Here is a 22610-nt window from a genome sequence, read left to right on the forward strand (position 1 = left end):
GTGCCATTGTTGGATTATGTGGGGTTTTTTTTTCATATTTGAAAATCGTAATTCTTTGCACATATCCAGGTGGTGGGTGTGTTCGTGTGGTTCGCCGTGGTCCCGCCTCACACCATCATCGACTATGAAGAGCTCCGCCCCCCGAACCCTGACCTGGCCCGTGGCATCCTCAAGTGTGACATGTCGGACCTGTCCATCATCTGCTGCCTCAGCTACAGCATCATCCTCATGGCAAGTGCTTTTCAGCCGTTTCCTGGTTACGGTCGGTTTGTAAATCAAACCCACATTTTTAACTATGCACACTTCTCATACTTGTAATTTTGCTTTAAATAAATCTTCCAATGTCTGCCAAATTAGTTTTACCCATATTAGAGCATTGTTTTCCTTGTAAAAATCTACCTGACGTTGTATTTAATTAATTCAAGCTTTTTTTAGTAATTATTTTTATGTTCTCTTTGGTTATTTCTCCTTCTACTACTGTAGCACATTTTTTAAGCTCATAATCCACCATCAGTGTGTCCGTCACGGTGCTGTGAAGTTCACAGAATGCCGTTAGACAAGTATTTCACTTTTTAATCACGTGCTGTTTCCACTGCTGCCTGTGGAGGGCGCTCCAGGCCAATCTGAAATCCTGACCAGCCCAGTCTCTCTCTCCTTACTCTTACTTTTTCTTAACTTGGACATTATTTCAAATTTGAAAATGTACTGTACAATATCAATGGTGAGGCAGAGGAAAGGTTTTGAAACAAGTCAGAAATATCTTAATAATAAGCTTCATCGAGTTTTCATGTACTATCATGTCCTATCGTAAGGGTTTCCTCCTCTGCTTCCGCTTACCACTAACAACATGTACCATAGTGTCCCCTCTGTGGCCAGCACCACCCTGAAAATGTCAGTCTTACCACCAGGACCTTCTCCTTGTTAAATAAAGCCCATAATAGTACAGAGCAGGGGAACCTCTGGGTACCTCACGATTTGATACGATATGCGATAAATGGCTTACAAAAACCTTACGATGCGCCGAACATATGTGATTGTCAACGTTGTTCATGATTTACATTTGTTTTCATGTGCATTGTACCCCTTTTTCTTAAATAAGTGAATAGATGATCCCCGACTTACACACTGAAAATGGGTCTATTGGCTTGTCAGTGAAACCACAGTCCAGTTAAGTCCAGTTGAGTTAGTCCACAAATTAATCTTATTTATAATCATTAAAAAGGCATTTGTCTGATAGTGTTTGGCCAAAGTGCTTCAAATTGTAGTGCTGCCCCCTACTGTTCTGACTAGTGATGGCCAAAAAACTCGATGCTCCAGAGCTTGTATCACTCTTCCTGAAGCAGACATCAGTAACATCTGGTCACGTGACTGTCTCGAAAACTGCTTCATTCTGTGCGTTGCGTATCGTGTCTCAAAGCGGGTCATCTGCTCAGAGCGTCTGACTGAGCTGCCTTTAGCGGCGAGGCGCCAAACTACGGATGTTTCCTCGTCCATATAGTGATGTAAATCATTAGTCATAGATAAATAAATGTGCTGTATTTCCTCCATTTCCCATTTAACTGTGTTCATGTGGCCTGCCAGAACACATTTTGTATTTTCTTATTCTTTACAAAGTCCTGCTTTTGAACAGATACAAAAGCAGGCGTGGAGCTGATCAGGCGAGGGAAACGTAAGGAGCGACATCTACAACAAATAGTGCCAAAATTAGCTCTGACTGAATGAAGTGAAAAGATAAGTGCATTGATGTCCTGCCTTTGAGCAGCAGAGCCGCAGGTGACTGAGGCCCCGCCCACTGGAGCTCCGTGAAGCACAGACCCATGTTAAAGAAAATGACTCTAATTTATCAGCCTATGATTGATTTAATCATTGAAACATCAATATCAGGCTGCAAATAATAAAACTGCCACACATCTGTTTGCAACTTCTCTTCCACATGATTGTGTTGGTTTCTTCAGTCTTGTTTATGAGAAGTCGCGATAATAAAGTTTGTTCACAAGAGGTTGTTGTTCAAACAGAATGAAACATGCAACACTTTTTTGCTAGGAAAGCCTCAAAGTGTTACAAGGCTTCACTCGCCCATCACTAGTTCTGACTGAATTCCTGATAATTACTGGGCACTATCGACTGAAAACAGGGGACACATTAAGTGCCAAAAACAGAAAAACTCGTTTTTGCGAGGGGGTTTTAATTACAAAACTAGACACTCTAATACACCTTATGTGAGATTTTGTCAGCTCTGTGATGAACAGAATTGAAATAGATGATGATCAAAAATCACGATCTGGATATTTCATATATTATTGCGTTTCTTTACTTTATAATCTGAGGGGGCGTGGTGTTGTGTAGCAAACAGCTATAAAGCTGACACTTCTCTCTCGCTCTCTGAAGCGTGTTTGACAAAGCAGAGCGGCTTCCCATGGAAAGATCGAAACAGTTGAGATTTTAACATTTTTCTGAGTTTTTAAATGGTTACAATCGGTCCAAGGACGACTGAGAAACATCCTGTTAAAGTCTTCAATCCAAGAACCAGGCTGTTTAAATGCACATGCAATAAAAAGCAATCGATCTGCGGCAACACGTGGTGTTTCAAAACGTGTGAATTTGCCTCCTCCCATAACGTTCGTGCCTGTAGAGGAGAGCAGAGCAGAGGGGAGGAGAGAGGAGTTAATCCGAAAGGACAGTGTTTCATAAAACAAAAATATCAATGATTTTGATCAGACTCTTTTCACATCAAACTATCTACAATGCGGCTGAATAGAAAATGGCTGGCCTGACTTCTTGGGTTTATGTTTTTCTCGTAGGTCACATGCACAGTTTACGCGGTGAAGAGTCGAGGAGTCCCCGAGACTTTCAACGAGGCCAAACCCATTGGCTTCACCATGTACACCACCTGCATCGTGTGGCTCGCGTTTGTGCCAATCTTCTTCGGCACTGCTCAGTCCACAGAGAAGGTCAATATTTTTGGAGACTTTGGAGATTGTTCTATCACATTCCAGGCAAAACAAGAGAATTATTTTGTTTTTGAATGTAAAACAAATGCTCCAGGTGAGGCTCGAACTCACAACCTCGGCATCGCTCTGCAGGTCACTGTCTTATAAGTACCGCGCGCTGACCGATTGCGCCACTGGAGCTGATTATTAGCTGTTTTGCTAAATATTTATGAGTAACATGTAAATCTAAGGTAAACGTATCTAAAATTTGCTGAGATTATTGAAATCATGTCGAGTAGTAAATAAGCAAGACCCTTTAAACTCACAAGCTCCCCATAATCACAAAAATTCTAATTACTAATTTCAGTCATTTCTTGCTCCAGGTGAGGCTCAAACTCACAACCTCGGCATCGCTCCGCAGGTCACTGTCTTATAAGTACCGCGCGCTGACCGATTGCGCCACTGGAGCTGTTTATTGTGTCTTGTAGTGCTGGAGTATGTTGCACAGTTGCTTAAACTAAAATCTTGTAGTTTTTAAAGACTTGCAACTCACAAATAACATTGTAATGAAGCTTCTGCGCAAATTCAACCTGTAAGACCTACCTGTAGCTCTCTAGCTCTCATTCATTGCCTCATCACCGGCAGCTCTTCACCAATCATCCAATCACAATCCCATCTCAAGCCACACCTTCGTGTCAGCCAATCACCGCTGCTGCTCATTCCTGTTTCAGCCATTCAGTGCTCAAGATCCCCTTCTTACACCGGATTCACGGCAACAGCAGCAGCAGCAGCAGCGAATAAAGCAGTGAGCTTTATTCATTCCCTATTCCCCAGCCTGGCCACCAGAAAGTGGCCACCGGAAATACTAAAGAGAGCAGAGCGATACGGGCAGCTGGAGCGGCGACGGCGTTTACATAGTGTTGAAATCAATCCAACTCTTTGCAAATACAGAGTCATTTCCGGTGGTGACCGCCAACCACAGCAGAAGATCTGACAGGCACCTGTGCGTAATTGGCTCATGCACTTCCACTGCGTCTCAAACCCTACCTCCATGTGCTATTGCACAAGAGGGGGCTGGAGAAGGAAGTAGAACAAGCTGAGAGACGGAGAAAATGTAAATCCGCTGTTAAGCTTCCTTGTCCATCGCCCGTTTCCCAGCTGTGCTGCACCCCTCCTCCGCCCCTCATCCGCCTGGCCTCTCCTCAGCTCTGCTCTTCGTTGTCAAATGGCGGCCCAGGTCTCGTCCTCTAGCTCACCACTAGCGTCCGAACTCCGGGGGAAGTCTGCCGGGGTCTGAGCCCCAATCATGATTCATGTCTAATGAAACGCCACTCTGGGTAGAAGAGTTAAAGGAGCATGGATATGTGGTGATTGACTTTATTTTACCCCTGTCATCTACCTGTTTTAAACACATTACTATAATGTGAGCCAGGGGTTAAAGCAGCTGCACTTGTGGTGAAACCCTGTTCCATCCTCAACATTATAGGTTTGAGTCCTGTCTGTGATTAAGGCTAATGGGTCAAAAAAAAAAACTCCACTGTTCAAATATTAGCTTTCAATTGTTAACTTGCTTCACAAGCCTGTATCTGGCGAGTACCTACACATCTACACATCTACACATGCAGATGTACTAATATTCAAAAGTACATGTCCACCCTGTGCTAGTGTGGCAGAGTAGTTATCCTGTCTCCTGTGCCTCTTATTTAGGTTGCGCTCCTCTTTCTCCCTCTGTTCAAAGCAATGCATGTAAAGGTAAAAGGGAGCCTCCTCAACTTCCCAGTGTGAACGGGATTTTGATGGAAAAGGGGGGGGGTGAACATAATTTCAGAGATGGTTGCTTGTCTGGTTCAGCAAAGTTCTCTGTCTGCACAGTCTGCAAGCTTATTGGTAACAGGTCGAGTTCATTGGGCCATAATTAAAACGAGAAGACGAAGTGGAGCATGCAGTAGCCACAAAAAAACACCACTAATGCAATAATTATAGCCCCAAACTGGAGCGCGGTAGGATTAACCAGATTAAAAACCAAAATAAATATATAATCACTCCTTCAACAGAAACTCAGACATTTTCAAACCAAGGCGCCACTTCCAAATCTGCTCCGGATTTGGACAGAAACAAAATGCTACAAAGGTTATTGTGAGTATAATCTGGAGTCTGAAAAGAGATCTGGCAAAATTCCTGGACAAAGATTGGATTGGTAAACCTTCAGAGATTTGCAAAACTGGTAGATTTGTTTTGTGGTGTTAAAATCCTAGAAGGTTCATTCACAGAAGATAAAAGATTGGATTTGCGAGGATTAGCATCGAGAATCAAACGGGAAATGGCACTTTTTACGGACCACTTTTGACATACAGTACACTGACCGGAAACACCCCCAAAAGGCTCTGTCTCAGTCGTCCATCGCACTTGACCGAACCCTGAGAGAGATCCGGGATGCTCATCAGCATAGAAAACATATACAATAGGCTAATCCCTCAGATACAGTTGGGTGCGAAAGTTTGGCCGCCCCAGATTAAGATTGATTTATTAATGTGAACAATGGCGCAACTAGGGGAAGATTAAAGGATCTGCAAAAGTCACGAAGGGAGAAATTAGACCATTTTAACCTCTTACCCCCCCACCTGAACCAAACACATTTTCTCAAGTTAGGCTTTACCCAAATCTAAAAGCTTCTCGACTGGAGAGCAACAGTGTAGTGCCTCATTTGAAAGCTAAGACTTACAAAAGTGATCGTGACTTTTTTGTCACATTTTTGAAGCGTTTTTGTCAAGTGTTTGTCACTTTTTGTGGCTTTTTTATTGCTTTTTTTTTGGTTGTATTGCAGCCAGTAGCACATGAAAGATTTCATGGGTGGAATTTATTCGATTAAATTTCAACAAATTCCCCAGTCTGAGAAAAAGCTGAAGTGAAAAGCCAAATTCTACAATTGGGAGATGATCCACGATGGACAGTCTCCTGACCTAAACACCATGAAAGATTTGTGGATAAACTTTCAAAGAGCAGTGCGTACTAGCCCGCCCAGACATGTTAGTTCTGGAAGACTTTTGTAAGGAAGAAAGGGCAAAAATGTCTTTGACACCTACCATATTGGTTTTGAACAAAAAAGATGTTATAGGAATATCTCACCCGTAACTTCCTGCCTTTTGGAGATCCCTTCATCTCCCCCTTGATACTGGGGGCGCTCTCTTTGCTCCTCACAGGTTGCTCCAATGGTATTGAAGATGAAAACGCGATGTCCTGTGTCTCTGTGTTACAGCTGTTCATTCAGACAGCCACCCTGACCGTGTCCATGTCCCTGAGCGCCTCCGTGTCTCTGGGGATGCTGTACATGCCCAAAGTCTACGTCATCATCTTACACCCAGAGCAGAACGTGCAGAAGAGGAAGAGGAGCTTCAAGGTATCGCTGCAAGTAATCATTACAAACCGTATAGTTAGATGAGGGTGTGTGACAAACCCTATTTAAATCCATTACCCCTTTATAATCCTTTACTTTTAGCTTAGTTGCATCATTTCAAAGTGCTACAAAGAATGTCCTTGTTTTCGAATATCAAAAGTTATGAAGAAAAATCTCGTGAGCAGGGCTGCTTCTAAGTGTTATCAGACTAAGCAAATGCACAGAGCCCCACGAGCCGCTTAGGGGGCCCCAAGAAAATAAAAATAGCTCTGTTTTGAGAGTTTGTGCGCCAGTTTCTTTGATGTCAGTCCGCTTTGGAAGTTCTTCAGTATTTCCAAAATTTATTTCAATACATTTTACAAAGATATTTCCATAATTACTAATGATCACATGCTCATTGCATTACATTCGAGTATAAAGGTTTTTTTTTTTCATTGTCAGTGATCAGTTTTTTATATCAATTATCTTTCTCTGGATTTTTCTTTGCAATGATGCACCTCATTCATTTGTGTGCGGATAGAAATGACTCTTGCCCCCCTAGAAGAGCTTCTTATGGCCCCGTTAAAGCAAGAAAGGGCTCGTTTTTTGCTGGATAACTCGATGGAGGAAATGACTTCATAAACAAGTAGTTCCATAAATAGTTTTGACATCTGTTCTAAGAATGTAACTGTTTGATGAATGATTTTGGACAGTGATTGCATTAACTCGTTCTCCCGTGTGTTTGTCTCCAGTCTGTGGTCCAAGCTGCTTCGCAAAAAACTCCCAACGAAAAACAGAACGGGGAGACAAAGATCGAGCCCGACAGGACGCAATAGAAGCACTTCATCACAACAGGTAAAGGGGATGAACGAGCCAGGAGCGAAGGGTCAGAGCTGGGACCAGAAACCAGGGCCGGAGCAGATATCAACCAGAAAAGCACTTAGTTGTACATGAGAAAAAAAACTTCCACCACTACTTCTGCTTCTAGTACTACTACCAAGATGAAGAAATCAAGGCTGAACCAGGTCTGATAAAAGTATTTTGGCATATGACTATACCTAATCTGCTTCTTGTCAGGAATAAAGTAAGGAAATAATGATAAAAAAAAATGAAAGATTCAACACACATCTGCAGATTATGAAACAGTCTCAGTCCTCGAGCGCTGCAGAGGTGGAATAGATTAGTCCTGACATCTCCAACTTCTGTGCGCTCAATATTTAACTCACGATTAAACTTTCATGCCTCCAGCCCACGAGCAAGGCACTAACTAGACCTGGATTGCTCCTGGTTTAATCCTGGTTCAGTCCGGGTCTTAGATCTTTTACTGTATGTCACGACTCTTGTTCCGAGCTGGAGCTTAATTGATTTTCTATGTTATTTTGATCTGTGTCCCTTCTGGCCAGTCGGAGCTCAGTTCAGACCGGTGCGGGCTATCTTTAGGTCACATGACAACTCTCAAATGTCATTCATGAATATTTCACTTGAATACTTAACAAACTGACACTAACTATATTTATATACGTTTTATTCCCCTGGTCTGCTCTCTTTGAAAATGTCCACTGCAAGTCCTCTGCACAGTATGTGGGAAAATATGAATAAAAGCAGCTAAGTGGGGTCAAAATGGGCTGGCATACGTGTTTTTGTGTTCAAATACATGGATGCTGTTTGTTTTTTACATGGAAAACAAGATGGCTTTGTTCATTTTGAAAATACAATTTGTGGCCAAAGTGGCCGGTTACGGTTTGGCCAAAATGTTTAACCTTAACCGAGCGCATTTTCTCCAGTTTGGCTTTGAATCTAAAAGTTTCTCGATTGGACCTTACAGTCGGTAGGCCAGGGTAGCGCCTCATTTGAAAGCTAAGACACAAAAATGATCAGAACTTTTTTGTAGCACGGACGCCACGTTTTTGTTGTGTTTTCGTCCCCTTTTTTGTGTGTTTCTTGTAGTTTTTTGTGTGCTTTTGTGAAATGTTTTTGTTGCTTTCTTTGCTCTTTTTTCCTGTCGTATTTGAGTCGCTTTTTAATTGTGTTGTTGTTGTTTCTCTGGCACATTTTTCTCACTCTTTTTTTGCTTTTTCATTACTTTTTCATTGCGTTGTTGTCACTTGTTTATTGTGTTTTTGTCTCTTTTTTGTCTTTTTTTTCTGTTGTATTTTCATCCTTGTTTTCGTCTCTGTTGTGACACTTTGTTCAAGAAGCTTTTAGATTTGGGAAACTGGAGAAAATGTGCTCGGTTCAGGTGGGGGTTAAGAGGTTAAAGAGCGGGAATTATGCCTTTTGGGGGTATTTGGTAATAATCTCAAACACATCCCCACCACTGTCGTACACTCTGTTGGTTAGAAAATATTGATCTCAAACAGCTTCAACACAATATCCTATAGTTTCTCTTTCTGATTTTCTCGCGATCATGCCGTAAGCCTTTTCCACCAGTGTTAATTTTGACAACATATTTTAGTCTTTTGACTAAAATGTAATTTAATTTAAACTTTTCAATTTTAGTCTAGTTTTAGTCAATTAAAATTGCATTTCAATTTAGTCGACTAAATTTAAGACTAATTTAGCCGACTTTGCATTTATAATTATCATTATAATCATATTTAATCAAGGTCCTCGACTTAATGGAGCTGCTCCACATGAACAAAGCTCAGAGCTGTTCATTTGGCAGTGAATTTAAATGATCTGAGGCTCTTTCAGACGGTCAGTAGAAGTTTGGATGATTTTGTCTCTCTTTTTCATTTTTATTTAGTCTCATTTTAGTCGACTAAAATATCTGGACATTTTCGTCATAGTTTTAGTCTCATGAGAAACTTTTAATTTAGTTTTAGTCCAATTTGTCGGCAAAAATATCACTTTGACTAAAATTAAGACTAAATATTTTAGTCGACGAAATTAACACTGCTTTCCAACCCATCCTCTTGCTCCCCCTCGTTGCAATGCAGTTTTAATAAAGATTAAAACAAATAGTCTGTGCAGCTGTAGTGAAGCTTGGGCGATCAATTTGAGTGAGAAAAAGACTGAAATAGTGTTTTTTGGTGAGCCTGACCTCACTGGCAGTGCCCTTGGTCCACTTGCGTCCCACCGGCAAAAGATTTGGATTTCATAATGACAGTTCATTTCAGTTTGAAACAGTTCAACGCAGTAGTAAAAACTAGTTTTTTCCAACTTAAGTTTCTAAGTAAGTATTTTGGTGTAAAGCAGTCATCGATTCACAGACTCCAAATGGTCCAAAACACGGCTGCATGCCTGCTCACAGGAGCCAAACGACGCATGAACATATCACTCCGGTTCTGTCTTCTCTTCACTGGTTGCCTGTTGCTTTCAATCGACTTCAAAATTCTATTTAAATCCATCCATGGACTGGCACCGCCTTTTTTATCTGGATTGTTGTCTTTGCACGCCCCTGTCAAAACTCTGGGATCCTCGGGCCAATGTTTGCTGGATCGTCCAAGATCTCATTTAAAAAGTAAAGGAGATAAAGATTTTGTAGTAGCAGGCCCTAAACTGTGGAACTTGCTCCCTCTAAACGTCAGGCTACTTCAAAACTCTGTTAAAGACTCAGTCCTAGTCCTAGTCTACACCTGGTTTGTTCAAGATTTAGAATAGTCCTTATGGTGTTTTTGCTACACACTTATATTGAGCTCCAATGCTTTGACAATCTATTCCTCTTTATTTTTCAGATCTCAGACGGAAAGACCTTGAGCAACTTATCCACAAATAAAGTTATCACCAGCAACAAAGCACAAGTGAACTCTACTAACGGATTTACTGCCATGGACCTGGGAAAATGGGTTCCAAGTCAGGTTTTCATGTGAACCTGATTAATAACTTCTTGGTTTTGAACCAGTGAAAAGACAGAAAGGACTCTATGACATTTTAGATGGATAGATGTAATCCAAAAGTCCCAAACTGCTGATGAAACTGTAATTTATGAAGAGAACGACATTAATTGCTCCTTTTGGGGCAGATTTTTATGTGATGTTTGTGTCATTGATCATGTAACTTCTCAGAGAAAAAGTAAAAATATGTAATAGTTATCTTATATTGTAATTATGGCTTGTTCTTAAGTGTTTTGACTTGAAGGAACTGACACACGTTTTTGATATTTGGAGAAAATCAAAAACTCTTAATTCACCTAAAAGATGTATCTTCACAGTAGTGACTGCCCATGGACTAGTTAACGGATCAAATAACCAACATTTGATACTGTGTGTACACCACTGCAGCCATTTTACATGGAGGATCATTAACACTGTACATGACCTAAAGTAGGGGTGTCCAAAGTGCGGCCCGAGGGCCAAATGCGGCCCTCAGACCAATTTTTGGTGGCCCTCAGCCTTCTTGCTGAGTTGGCACACATCATCAGAGATCGGCCTTTTTATATCAAGTTTTAATCATTCTGCACAATTCTAACCTAACAACTAACATTTTATTGTGAGACAGAGCTCGCCTTTACGTTTTGAGGGCACAATTTAAACCTGCTAAAAACACACAGTCAAAGGTTTCGCGGCACTGACCACCAACCTGTGGCGCCTTTCCCAGTGTGTGCTTCAATATGCAGCGCTCCATAAAAAAAGTTTGGACACCCCTGACCTAAAAGGTCAATTGTAGTTTATGTGATTATAAATTTTGATCACAATTTACTGATAACAGCCAATTTGGCTATTGCACTGGCCCGTACGAGATTTTAACCATTGGAGCTGCTTAGATCAGCTGCTTCTACCTGGTATGATGTCGTGACCCTGCATCACCCACGTCCCACAAAAAAAATTAATGAATCATATATTAAGTATATTACAGTATTTTTCCTGCAAATGATTGTTGAATAAGCATTAAAATGCTTAAAAAGGTGAAATAATGATATAAAAAAAACAACAACTCTAAATCAGAGCTTTTTGCTTCTATACTTTCACAGTAGATAAATATTTTCTGGGAAAAGCTTGTGACACAACAAGCTGAAAACCCCACTTATGGGGTCTGAACCAGAAGGTGAGAACCATTGGCTTAGATCATAATAATAACCATTTTGTTATAGATTTGTTTGTAATCACATTCTCATCTATCCCAGACTTCCTTCATTTTTAAAATGACAAAAAAATATTTTTCCTTTAATATGTGTAAATAATGAGAAAATGTGAACATGACGAGGTTAAACTGGACTGTCAAATAGAGGAGTTTTATAGAATAATAATTATTTTGTTTGCACTGAAAAGACGTAAGTGTTAATTAAATAAGTGCAATCAATAAAATAAACTGGATTTTCTGATGTTGTTTCCATATTCTGGGTCTGACTGTGTCAGCGGTCAGTTACACATCACAGTGCAGGTGAAACCGTGAAAAAATCCAGTTCGATTGATTGGATTCACAGTCAACCTAGAAGGAGTTTTTATCTGTCTGCTGTTAATTGTGTTTTATTTTAAAATAAAAAAATACATTTTTAATAAAAGCCTTGTTTTTTTTCATTTTTTTTATTGATTCCTAAAACTAAAGCTGCAGTGTAACATGTTGTTCTGTAGAACTTTCCCATAAAGATTTTGTTTTAAAGCCACACTGTGAAACATTCCTAGTTTATTTGTGACAAGAACAACTAACAAATGTACCAGTGATGGGCTACTACCACATGTGCCATTAAAGAACACTACGTACCAGCTTCTCAAAGAAGACAAGCTGTTGATGTCCTGCTCCCAAAAGCCCCAAAATTATATATGTCCGAGGACTAGAGTTGTATTTGTAACTTAATTTGGTGAAATGTTGGACAGTTTGGCTTCATCAAATAAACATTTTCTAGATGAAACGCAGAGATGAGAGAGATTAGAAGACGACTGCTCCCATCTGCTGGCCAACGGCGGGTACCGACGATACACAAATATTGTATTCATTTGATCTCCTCAGTGGTACAAGTTTGTATTAGACTTAATTGTTTTTTGGCGGTATGGAAACATATATGTACATATGGTCTTTCAATAGTTAAGTAATATTAGCGCACTCGGTGATCACTCGTTTTGAGTTCTGTGTTTTTGTCCCTTTCGGGTCTCCGTCGCACCTGTGTTGACAATTCCAACATGGCGGCGTCCTCGGCTTCACGTGAATTGTTCACGGCAGGAGTGCGAGCAGTTTTACACAACTGGCCAGTCCTACAGGTGAGTGGGACCGAGGAAAGAAGATTTAGAAGAAGTAGGATTTCTGTCGGGTCCGGGAAAAAGAGAAAAGCAATTAAAATCGGAATAGAACAGAACAGAATATCCGCACAATAGAGCATTCGCTTGTTCTGCTAACAAGCTAATGCTAACAACATGAAACATCAGGCAGAGGATGTCTGACAAGAAAAGCATATACATGTCATTAGCAAAAAGTGCGAATGTTCCACCACATACAACTTGGCCTTGTTTATAGTTTTAGCGTTGAACTATTTTGAAATAATATGAGCTAATGCTTTATAAAATGCGAAAGCCATTCAGTTTGAATTGGTCTACAGCAGGTTCAGACTTCTGTTATTAACTATGTCTTTTTACATATTGCCCAGACATAATGTACTTTTTAATATTGATTTATGACTTTGTGAGGATTTTGTGCTCATTTATGGCTGTGTGTCTTTCTTCCCAGATCGCAGTAGACAATGGGTTTGGAGGAGTGTACGGTCAACAGAAGGCTGACTGGATGGTGGATGTGTTGCAACAATATTTTCATGACAATGGTAGGAGATCTCTCATTGCTACACGTATAAAATGCCTGACTACAAGCAGAATTGTTACATCATTTCAAATATTACTTTTGTAAATATAACTCCAGTGCTAGGTCCTTACAATAATTATTAGAATTTCAAACTATTAAACAAACCCAATTAAGCATGTCTTGTAACGTGTATTTTAGCCGACCTGCAGAAGTTTGAGGTGGAGGACTACATCTCCACTCTGATGGATCAGGAGTTTGACACAGTGGTGGATGATGGCAGCTTACCTCAGGTACTTGCGGATTTTATTTTTTAAATATTCTAAATCAGATATGGATATAAAACAACTTCTGTCAACCAAAAATCTGCCTTGCTCTCCATAAGGTTCACATCAGCATCAGAAAGTTTGATGGACTTAGCAACAGTAACTAAGTGGGCGGGGCTTTTGCGAAAGGTCAATTGCCCAATGGATGATATTTTTTGTCCAATTCTTCTCTTTGGTTAGTTAAAGCTTTCAGTTACTGTAGTCTTGGAGTCACCGTGGGCAAAGTTTGACGCTGGTTCCTGCCTGGTTTATTCCTTGTTAAATCTGTGTGGTACTGTTGTTCTCTGTAGGTGTCCCAGGACCTGCTGCAGATGTTCAGTCAGTGGCAGCAGGGGGCGCTACAGCAGTTGCAGGCCTCCATTACCAAACACAGTCAGAACAAACAAAGGGTAAAGGTCACACCGGCTGCTCCAGAGTCAGATTCAGGCCAAGAGAGCGATGACGGCGATGAGGTTTGCATATTTTACTTTTATACAGAACATCTATGTACTATGATATCACATTTTTTTATATTTTTATGAATTTAAAAGAGTATAAGATATATTTGAATATAAGTGAAAAGTATAAATTCAGATTATACTGTGTTTACTTTTCTTCTCAGTCCATGGACTGCGGGACGCCACCTGTTGTCAATGGGACACTTCCTTCAACAAACCCGGCCTCTTCATCTTCATCAGCGGTGAACCAGGAGGAAGATGATGGCTGGACAGTCGTACGGAAGAAAAAATAAATGAAAAGAAAACAAAAATACTGAAATGAACAGATAAGCTGAAGCCAGGAGCTTAGGGGCGGATGAACTATTTTTTCCTCATAACTTGGAAACCTGCTTCTTTCAAGTGGACCTCTTGGGACATGTTACTCAGCACAAACTGCTGGTGATGGCTGCAAATGTATCTCCAAACCCAACTTATATGGAAATACTTTTCTGATTTTAAATACGGATGTAAGAATGTGGAGAGATTTGCTTATGAAAACAGAGTGAACTTATTTGTGTGTTTTATTATTAAGCTGGTAAAGCAGCTGTTTCTATTGGTCTTATTTCTGTCTCGTTATCTTGTTCCCAGTGGAGCAAAGATAATTACAGAATTGCAGATTTACTTATTCAGAAAAACAATATTTTAAGCATATTGCATATTTTATATTGTGTATAAAATCTGCAAATATTTTATCCCTTTCAAACCTTTCACACTGAAACATGTAATTGTAAAAATGCTGACGTTTAACACACCATCCGCAATAAAATCATAAAATGGCTAAAGTTTCACAAACAATTAACACAGTTGTCTCTTTGAAACATTTGAGTACAAAGCCTCTGTTCGAACTGTAGAGTAGAGCACTGCCTCTGTCCGACTGCAGGGGGCGCTCGTTCCATCGAAATTCACCTCAGAGTAAAGCACCGTGTCCACCTGCAGAGACCAGGCACCACATCTCATCAGGGCTGAACTGGTGCATTTCTATTATTGTGTAACAGTCACATGAGTAGTAGCATTACGGTGAATAGGGAAACCTTTTTGAGTGGCCTTTTGTAAGAAATGCACGGTGTTAAACATGCCTTGCCTTTTATATCAAGCAATTTGAAACTTTTGCTGTAGTCGTTTAGCGCCATCTCAATGGGCTATTAACTTCTGAAACTCTAGAACAGAAAGTCACACAGGGAATGAATCAAGGTGCATTGTGGGTTAATATAGACGAAGTTTATTCATTTTTAATCAGTTAGTCATATTAACAACATTAGCCTCTTTTAGATGCGTGAGAGTAAATTAACTATATATCACATAATATAATCAAAGTTTATATAATTCATTACAGATAAATAATATACCCCATGTAATGTACGCACTTTTACTGACATACAATTCTTTTATACATATATATTTTTTAAAATCCATTATTCAAAAAACAAACAACAAAAAGCAATCCAACCATCAAAAGAGAGCAGCCACTGTCCCACCGTTTGACTGTCTTGACTGTAGTTACAATGGAGCCCCCTGCTGGACAGAGACGGTGCTGTAGGTCTGGTTTGGGTCGATGGAGTCCAGGCAGAGGCTTTCATAGGTGCCGTCTTAAGCAGGGACATTCTCATAAACGTCCTGTGAGAAATATTCAAAGCCATTTATAAACTTTAGTGTGACATTTCCATCTGCATTATATCTTACCTCGGGGGTTTCCTCACCCTCTGGGATTTTGGGAGGTTCTAGGAAAGAGTAAAACACTGTGATTCTTGGCTCTCACATTCAAAGTTAAGAAGAAAAAAGTATCTGCCCGACCTTGAGGCCTGATGATCTTTTTCTTGATGTAAAGGTAAAGCGTGATCCCAGCTGCAGAGGTGAGCATCAGAGTCCCAGCTGCAGTCAGAGAAACAAGCAGCACAGTGTCTGAGGGAGGAGATGGTTTCATTAGCATGTTTTTAGTAAAATTCATTGCTGAAAACTAGATAATACCCTTTTTGGTCATTGTGTCTGGGGCTGTAGACTGATTGACGACACATGCTGGAGAGTTCGACTGAGCTGAACACAGAAGAAAACAAAGTTATCAGACCACAAAGTGACAAGCTCCGGCCTCATGGGGCAGGCGTACTGACATGTCAATCAAAGCTCAAAGTTCAGACTTAAAAAAAAAAAAACATACAACAAAAACAAAGGGTGGTAAAAAATGACAAAGGAAAATCTAACTCTCTGGAATCAGTATTTTATGTTGTTGTTGGTCGATGTAAAGTCTGCATAGGACTCTATATTACAGTGAGTCTTCTGAAATCACAAAGACACGTGCTGTCCTCCCCTATTGGTCCATGTGTTTTACAAATCAAAACATAGAGTTGTGATTGTGCTTCAGTCACATCTTTACTTAGTAATAGTTTTAAATATTGCTTTACCTTCACGGCAGAAGAAGGGCAGTGGTTTATCACAGTCTTCAGGGCTCCACAGATGGTCTGCGGTCTCAGCTACACAGTTCAGACCTCTGATATCATCCTTCACAGATTTCCAGTTTGTGAAATTAACAGGAGTGTTGTCGGACCACCTCCAGGCCTCTCTGTACAGGCCGATCCAAGCTACTCTATTCCGGGGTAATTTAACTAAAGACTTTACAAGAGAAGCCACCTCAGTGTTTTCAGCAGAACTCTCGATCATTGCCAGCTCTGAGTTTCTTTCTCTGCACTGGGCTACAGCCTTCTTCCAGGTAGCTTTGGATTTAACTACTTGAAATGTCTTGTTGGCTCCTTTCCCTGTCAAGATCAAGGACCACAGGGGTTAGAGTTATTTATTATTTGTGTTTAATGTTTCATTGATATAACATTAATATGATTCAGTGCACTCTGTGCACCTTAAACCTTCCCTGTTTATCTTCTGAGGTCAGATGGGATCAGGCAGAGCAAAGACAGTTTGGCCACAGAAGAGTAAATGAGCTGCTAAACTAATACATGAGTTTTATGCTTTTCAGAACATTTCTTTGCAAGTGGTTCTTCTCAACTGGTTTAACTTTCAGACTCATCTTTAATGTGTTAGAGTTTAGATTCTTCCCGAGTCCGACAGTAACTTGTTTAGCTCCAAGCCCCGAACTTTACAATGTAACATTTAATAATAGAATTTAATAAAAAATATAAACTTAAACCTACAATAAAACACTCATCAGTTTTACCCTGTGTTAAAGTGTTTAATCAAAATAAGTTTATTATCGGTAGTCACTTAAAGTCTTTATTAATGGTAACTTTAGTCTAGAGTGAGTACTGAAAATAGTGACCCACCAGTTGAGAACCATTTGCCTCAGCCAGAGTGAAGGAAATAAAACCCATAAACGCAGCCTTTACTAATTTCTTAATCAAGATTAAATTACAATTAATGCGGCAAATAATACAGTAACGAGACTCAAACATACCTGTGGAACAAACAAAATAAAAGCGATAAGAACAGGAATAGTCTAGCCATGATCCATCGAAAATATCCACACATGTTTGTTTAATGTAACGGTGATTTGGTTCACCGCTTCTCCACTTCTGGTACCCCCCAGGGCTGGTGGTCCCAGTGGCAGACCATCTCCAGGAGTTGGAGTCATTGGCCATCACCCTTTTCCATGAGGCACGGTCATCGTACAGACCGATCCAGGCTGGTCCAGTCCAGTTACCCCGTCCCTTCAGTCTGGCGGCCTCCTCCAGACTGCTGACAGTGGCCAGGTCAGTGTAGTGATCCCTGCAGTACTGCTGAGCTTCAGTCCACTTCTTAGGCTCACTTATGAAGCGGTACTCAACAGTTTCTCCATAAGTGCCCAGGAGCCCCCATAGCCCTAGAAGATTAAGTCACTATTGTTTTCCACCGTTTCCTTTTTAAATTGAACATTATTTGTGAAGTCTTACCCCAGAGGGAGATGGAAAATAATAGTTGTTTTTGCATTTTCTTCTCAAATCTTTAAAAGATATTGTGAGAGATTATGTAAAAGGTAAATGAAGTCAATCTGCAGTAGCCATTCTATAGCAGCATCTACACATTCAAAGCTTTGCATTTAGTGCAAACTTACCCACTGCTGTGTCCAGTCTGACAGCCAGGTCTGTTCACCTGCGTCTCTTCATTCAGATCATTCATTTAAATATTTACTGCATGAGCGTCACGATGAGGAGGGTGTAGATCGTGATTGGCTGGTGTTCGTCATAAACTCAACTGTGTTTTGAATTCTGTGTCCAGCAAATGTCCCCCATGGTTGAGCCTGTGAAATTAGGAAAGTGTTTTATTCATCATTTCACTGAAGAAGAGGAGTCATCATAATGATTAAATAAATACCATTCAACTATAGATAAGAAAGGTCAATTTGTATTAGTTAATGGACACATAGAAGGAAAACATCTAACATTACTTCATGTACAACCTGCCTGAAGAAGGTACAAGTGTGATCGAAAAGATCATGAACAAACCAAAGGCCTTCTTGTGTTAGGAGGAGACTTCAACATCTTGATGGACGAAAACTGGACTCACAAAACAAAACCAAGCAAAAAGCTCGAAAAGAGCCAACATTTAATATTGACAGAGATTATGCTTTTTTATCTCAGGTTTCGGGAAACTACTCGAGACTAGAAATTTTTTAATGTTTTCAAAAGATGTAACTGGGTAGAAAAGATTAAAATAGGAACGATGAATCTCTCAGATCATGCCCCTGTCCAAATGACACTTGCCATAGAGCAAAAGAAAACATCATGCATTTGGAGACTTAATAACTCATTACTTATAGAAGATCATTTGAAGTGAAATAATGAAAGAATATATAGAGTTAAATGATGAGGAAGTAAATCCAGTTCTCTGGAAAAAAGTCTAAAAGCTGTTTTAAGAGGGGAAATCAGAGCTTATGCTTCTTTCTGTAAAAAAACGAATGAATCAAGAGAAAAAGTTGAGAAAGAGGTTGAGCAGAATGAAAAGAAACTACTAACAATATCGCTACAATAAGAACAAATTATATAAATCTGTTCAAAGAGACTTATGATGGAGGATCTCGGGCGACAAATATTCTTGTGTTTAAAATCATAAAGCAACAAAATCAAGCCCTGGTGGAACAAATGGACATGGATCAAATTCTAAGAAGTGAAGAGGAAATTGCAAATCAATTTGACGAACAACTGTACAATTATAAAGAGAGCGATGAAATAACTCCCTCTAAAAGCTCAAGTTTTTCAAAAGATTCACCTTCAAAACAAAATAAGAGTCTGGATGAAAAAATCTCACACGGAAATTCAATCTCATATTAGTAAACTGATATAAATAATGGCTTAACAAATGAGTTCTATAAAGAGTTTAAACATGAAATGACTCCTCTTCTAAACTAAACTTTCAACTGGGCCTTAAATAAAAATACCAGGGCAACAACATGGAACTCAGGAATAAAAACTGTTTTACATAAACCAGGGAGAAACCTGCTGATCGTGCGTCTTGTCGACCAATGAGTTTATTAAACACTGATCATGAACTTTTATCAGCAAAACTGGCCAATAGATTATCGAAAATAACAGCATCACTTGTAAAGCCTGACTGAGCCGGGTTTATAGAACAAAGGTATGTTGTAGATGGCAGGACAGGGAGTTCAGCTTCTCGATGGCCTTGTGTATGAAACTGTTCTTCAGTCGACTGGAACTGACCTGTAGATTCCGCAGTCTCCTCCCTGAAGGCATAACTTTGAAGAGACTGTGTGATGGGTGCGAAGGGTCCCTGGTGATTCTGACGGCTTTGCGGGTGAGACAGGTGGAGTACATCTCCTTAATAGAGTGGAGAGGGGCTCCGCAGATCTTCTCCGCTGCTCTCACGATGCGCTGAAGGCTCCTTCGGCAGGAGGCTGTGCTGGCGCTGTGCCACACAGTGATGGAGCTCAGGATGCTCTCTATCGTCTCTCTGTAGACGTTGCACATAACGGAGGCTGGGACTCTGGCTCTTCTCAACTTGCGGAGAAAGTAGAGACGCTGATTTACTGACCAGTGATGTAGTGTGCATGGTCCAGGAGAGCTTCTCTGTGATGTCCACACCCAGGAACTTAGTGCTGGTCACCCTCTCCACTGCAGCACCGTTGATTGTTAGAGGATCATGCTGGACCCAGGATCATGCTGGACCCGCGCTCTTCGAAAGTCCGCAACAATCTCTTTTGTTTCTCCACATTTAGAGAGAGATTGTTCTGTGTGCACCACATGGCCAGACATCTCACTCACTCCTGTAGTTTGACTCGTCTCTGTTGCTGATGAAGCTGTTGTGTCGTCTGCAAACTTGATGAAGAGGTTTGTGTCGTACTTTGGATGAAGAAACACTTAAAGTGTGGAGTCAGCCCCACCTTTATGTAACCATAGGCCTAGTATATAGTATAGTATAGGGCTTTAACTGAATTGTAGGCCCCCACCGCCCCTCAGCGCAAACCCAACCCTAATGCTAACCTAAAGCCCTAACACTAAATCCCCCTGCTACTCCTACATGTATCCCTCTGGGCAGGTATGGTGGGCCTACTCCAGGTACACACATGTTGGTGCAGCGCAATCATCGCATACGGTCAGTCATGCCGCAGAGTGAAGTGATTGACATGAAAATCAACGAATCACCTTTTCTTTTTATCCCCCTTAATTCTGATAGGCCCATGACTATGGTAGTCCAGCCCCTGGGCCCCAGCCCCTGGGCCCCAGCCCCTGGGCTCCAGCCCCTGGGCCCCAGCCCCTGGGCTCCAGCCCCTGGGCTCCAGCCCCTGGGCTCCAGCCCCTGGGCTCCAGCCCCTGGGCTCTGGGCTCCAGCCCCTGGGCGCTAGCCCATTGGATAAGGTGGCTCTGTGTGGAGTCAAATGTGCCGTGAACAAAAAATTGTAAAGGACTTTTTTTTTTTTTTAAGACAAATTAACAATTACACAGAATTCAAGCCAAATAAATCAGATCACACATTCCAAAGATGAACAAAGGACTATTTATATTTGGACTCGGGGACACATAAATAAAACCTTTTAAAAGAACTGATTTGACAGTAAAGAAAAACTGTATATATTGGGAGGGTTTGACGGGCGAGAATGTTTTTAATTTCTTTTTAAATGTCAAGCACTTTGCGATGCACCTGTGTATGAAAAGCGCTCTATAAATAAAGATCGATTGATTGTTACATCAGCTCTCAAGAAACATTCATGATACAGTAGATAATGGGCTCTAAACTACAGTATAAACAAACACTAAATATATTTGAAGGGAAGAGAAGTGACGAGTCATCAGTGCGTTCATTGAAAGACATTAACATGACATTTCCTGTTGAAAACCGTTCTCTTACTGGAGTTTGGACACAGGAAAAGCTCACAGTGGAAAACACAGAATTTCAATATGTCAAATATGTCAAAATATTTGCATCATACCTTCTCCCTCATGCAAAAAGTCATCCAACATTTACACATTGGTCAATAGATCCTCATACGGACGGTGACCGCTATGATAGTTTATTTGCAAATGATTCTCCTTCTGTTTTACAAATTTAATCAAAAATGTTGTTATGAAACATGAAACTAGCCAGGCCAGAGCTAGACTGATACTACAGTGAAAATAAGGCTCAGTGATGTTATCCTGAGTCAGGGTTCAGCTCAATGACAGAATGTGTGGGGACAGATTCTTTGTAGTAACAGGTTAGTAGGATAAAAGTAGTATTCAGAGGAGGAGGAGGAGGAGGAGGAGGGGAGTAGTTGGTCTGGTGTAGTAGCAGCACAGCAGTATTGTAGTTACAGTCATGGTTGTAGTAGAAGTAAAACGATCAGTGATAGTGGAGGCAGAAGCAGCAACAACAACTGTAATAATAAGTCGTATCAATAGTAAAAGTGGTCGTGGTAGAAAAGGCTGAGCCCAGAAACTGCACTGGTTTGCCACACACTAGTAAACTGGGATAAAGAACACAAGTCCACAAATAAAGGTATATAAATTCATATGAAAATCTAAAATCTATGCATTTGTTTGTAAATGAATAATATTAATAATTATTATTTAATTAAATGCTTATTTAAATAAGAATAACAATTGATTGATTGATAGTTTGGACTCTCCTGGTCCTCCACACTCGGCTCATGTGTTTGTGCATTCAGAGCTTGGGGCTATAATTCATCTGGTTCACCTTTAAAACAGCAGAGTGTAGTTCTACAGTTCAGTGTTGAGCCTCTTTGTTTTTTCATTGTGACTTTGACCCCAGTCTGTCCAGCTTTGTCCAACTGTTCCTGGATCTGTCAGATGAAGAACAAAGTCATCATCACAGCTCAGTGTTTTTATAGTGACACAGTTTCAAACAAGGAAGTCGCCTTTTTTAGGATCATTTGGCTGTTTCTGGATCAGACGAGTCCAAACCAGAGCTGAATTCCATCTTCATAACAGTGGAGAATTTTTACTCTTTCACCTCAAAACAAATGACCCTCTTTATCCCCCGCCTTAACTAAGTGCATTGTCTCTAGTTCAGCTTTGCCCAAATCCAAAAGCTTCCATAGGCCAGTGTAACACCTTGGTTCTGCAGTGGGCCACAGCGTCGTCCCAGGAAGAGGATGTTTCAACTACATATAATGTTTTCTCAGCTCCTGTCCCTGTCAAGATCAAGAAAGAAAGAATAAAGAATATAGAGAAAACTGCAATTGGATTTGCACTAAATGAGTCTGTGTGGTGAGTCTGTGTGGGTGTAGAGAGTGAGCCCAGAGTCATGAAGTCATATTAAAGCCACTTTTTCACTGGTTAAAATATTTACTCAAGTAAGAGTAATGTTACTTTGAAATGAATTCATAACACAAGTAAAAAGTAATGAACCAAAAAATGACTTAAGCAAAAGTAAATAAAGAAAATGTTACTTGTTTTAGCCAGAAGTT

The 22610-nt window shown here is 40.4% G+C and overlaps 2 protein-coding genes across 2 annotated transcripts in view; both read left to right on the top strand.

Annotated features, from left to right (window-relative positions):
- Positions 1-10235, top strand: part of grm6a (glutamate receptor, metabotropic 6a) — a 38997-nt gene extending 28762 nt beyond the window's left edge. Inside the window, exons 12-16 of the mRNA XM_079557829.1 lie at positions 70-231; positions 2802-2951; positions 6187-6327; positions 7056-7158; positions 9981-10235. Coding sequence (XP_079413955.1) covers positions 70-231; positions 2802-2951; positions 6187-6327; positions 7056-7139 — 537 coding nt within the window. The 3' untranslated portion in view covers positions 7140-7158; positions 9981-10235. The remainder of the gene's footprint in view (positions 1-69; positions 232-2801; positions 2952-6186; positions 6328-7055; positions 7159-9980) is intronic.
- Positions 10236-12340: 2105 nt separating this feature from the next.
- Positions 12341-14212, top strand: tsr2 (TSR2 ribosome maturation factor). The gene is made up of 5 exons (XM_079558447.1): positions 12341-12440; positions 12904-12994; positions 13171-13262; positions 13586-13747; positions 13897-14212. Exons 1-5 carry the CDS (start codon positions 12363-12365, stop codon positions 14023-14025), a joined length of 552 nt encoding a protein of 183 aa, XP_079414573.1. The 5' UTR covers positions 12341-12362; the 3' UTR covers positions 14026-14212.
- The last annotated feature ends 8398 nt before the right edge of the window (positions 14213-22610 follow it).

The sequence above is a fragment of the Gobius niger genome, assembly GCF_951799975.1.
Source record: "Gobius niger genome assembly, chromosome: 6".
NCBI lineage: Eukaryota > Metazoa > Chordata > Actinopteri > Gobiiformes > Gobiidae > Gobius > Gobius niger.

Excerpts from the sequence above, each read along its gene's own strand:
- tsr2 (XM_079558447.1), top strand. The coding sequence starts at position 12,363 with ATGGCGGCGTCCTCGGCTTCACGTGAATTGTTCACGGCAGGAGTGCGA. Across the intron at positions 12,441-12,903 it reads ACAACTGGCCAGTCCTACAG|ATCGCAGTAGACAATGGGTT; the intron begins GTGAGTGGGACC and ends CTTTCTTCCCAG. Across the intron at positions 13,748-13,896 it reads AGAGCGATGACGGCGATGAG|TCCATGGACTGCGGGACGCC; the intron begins GTTTGCATATTT and ends TTTTCTTCTCAG.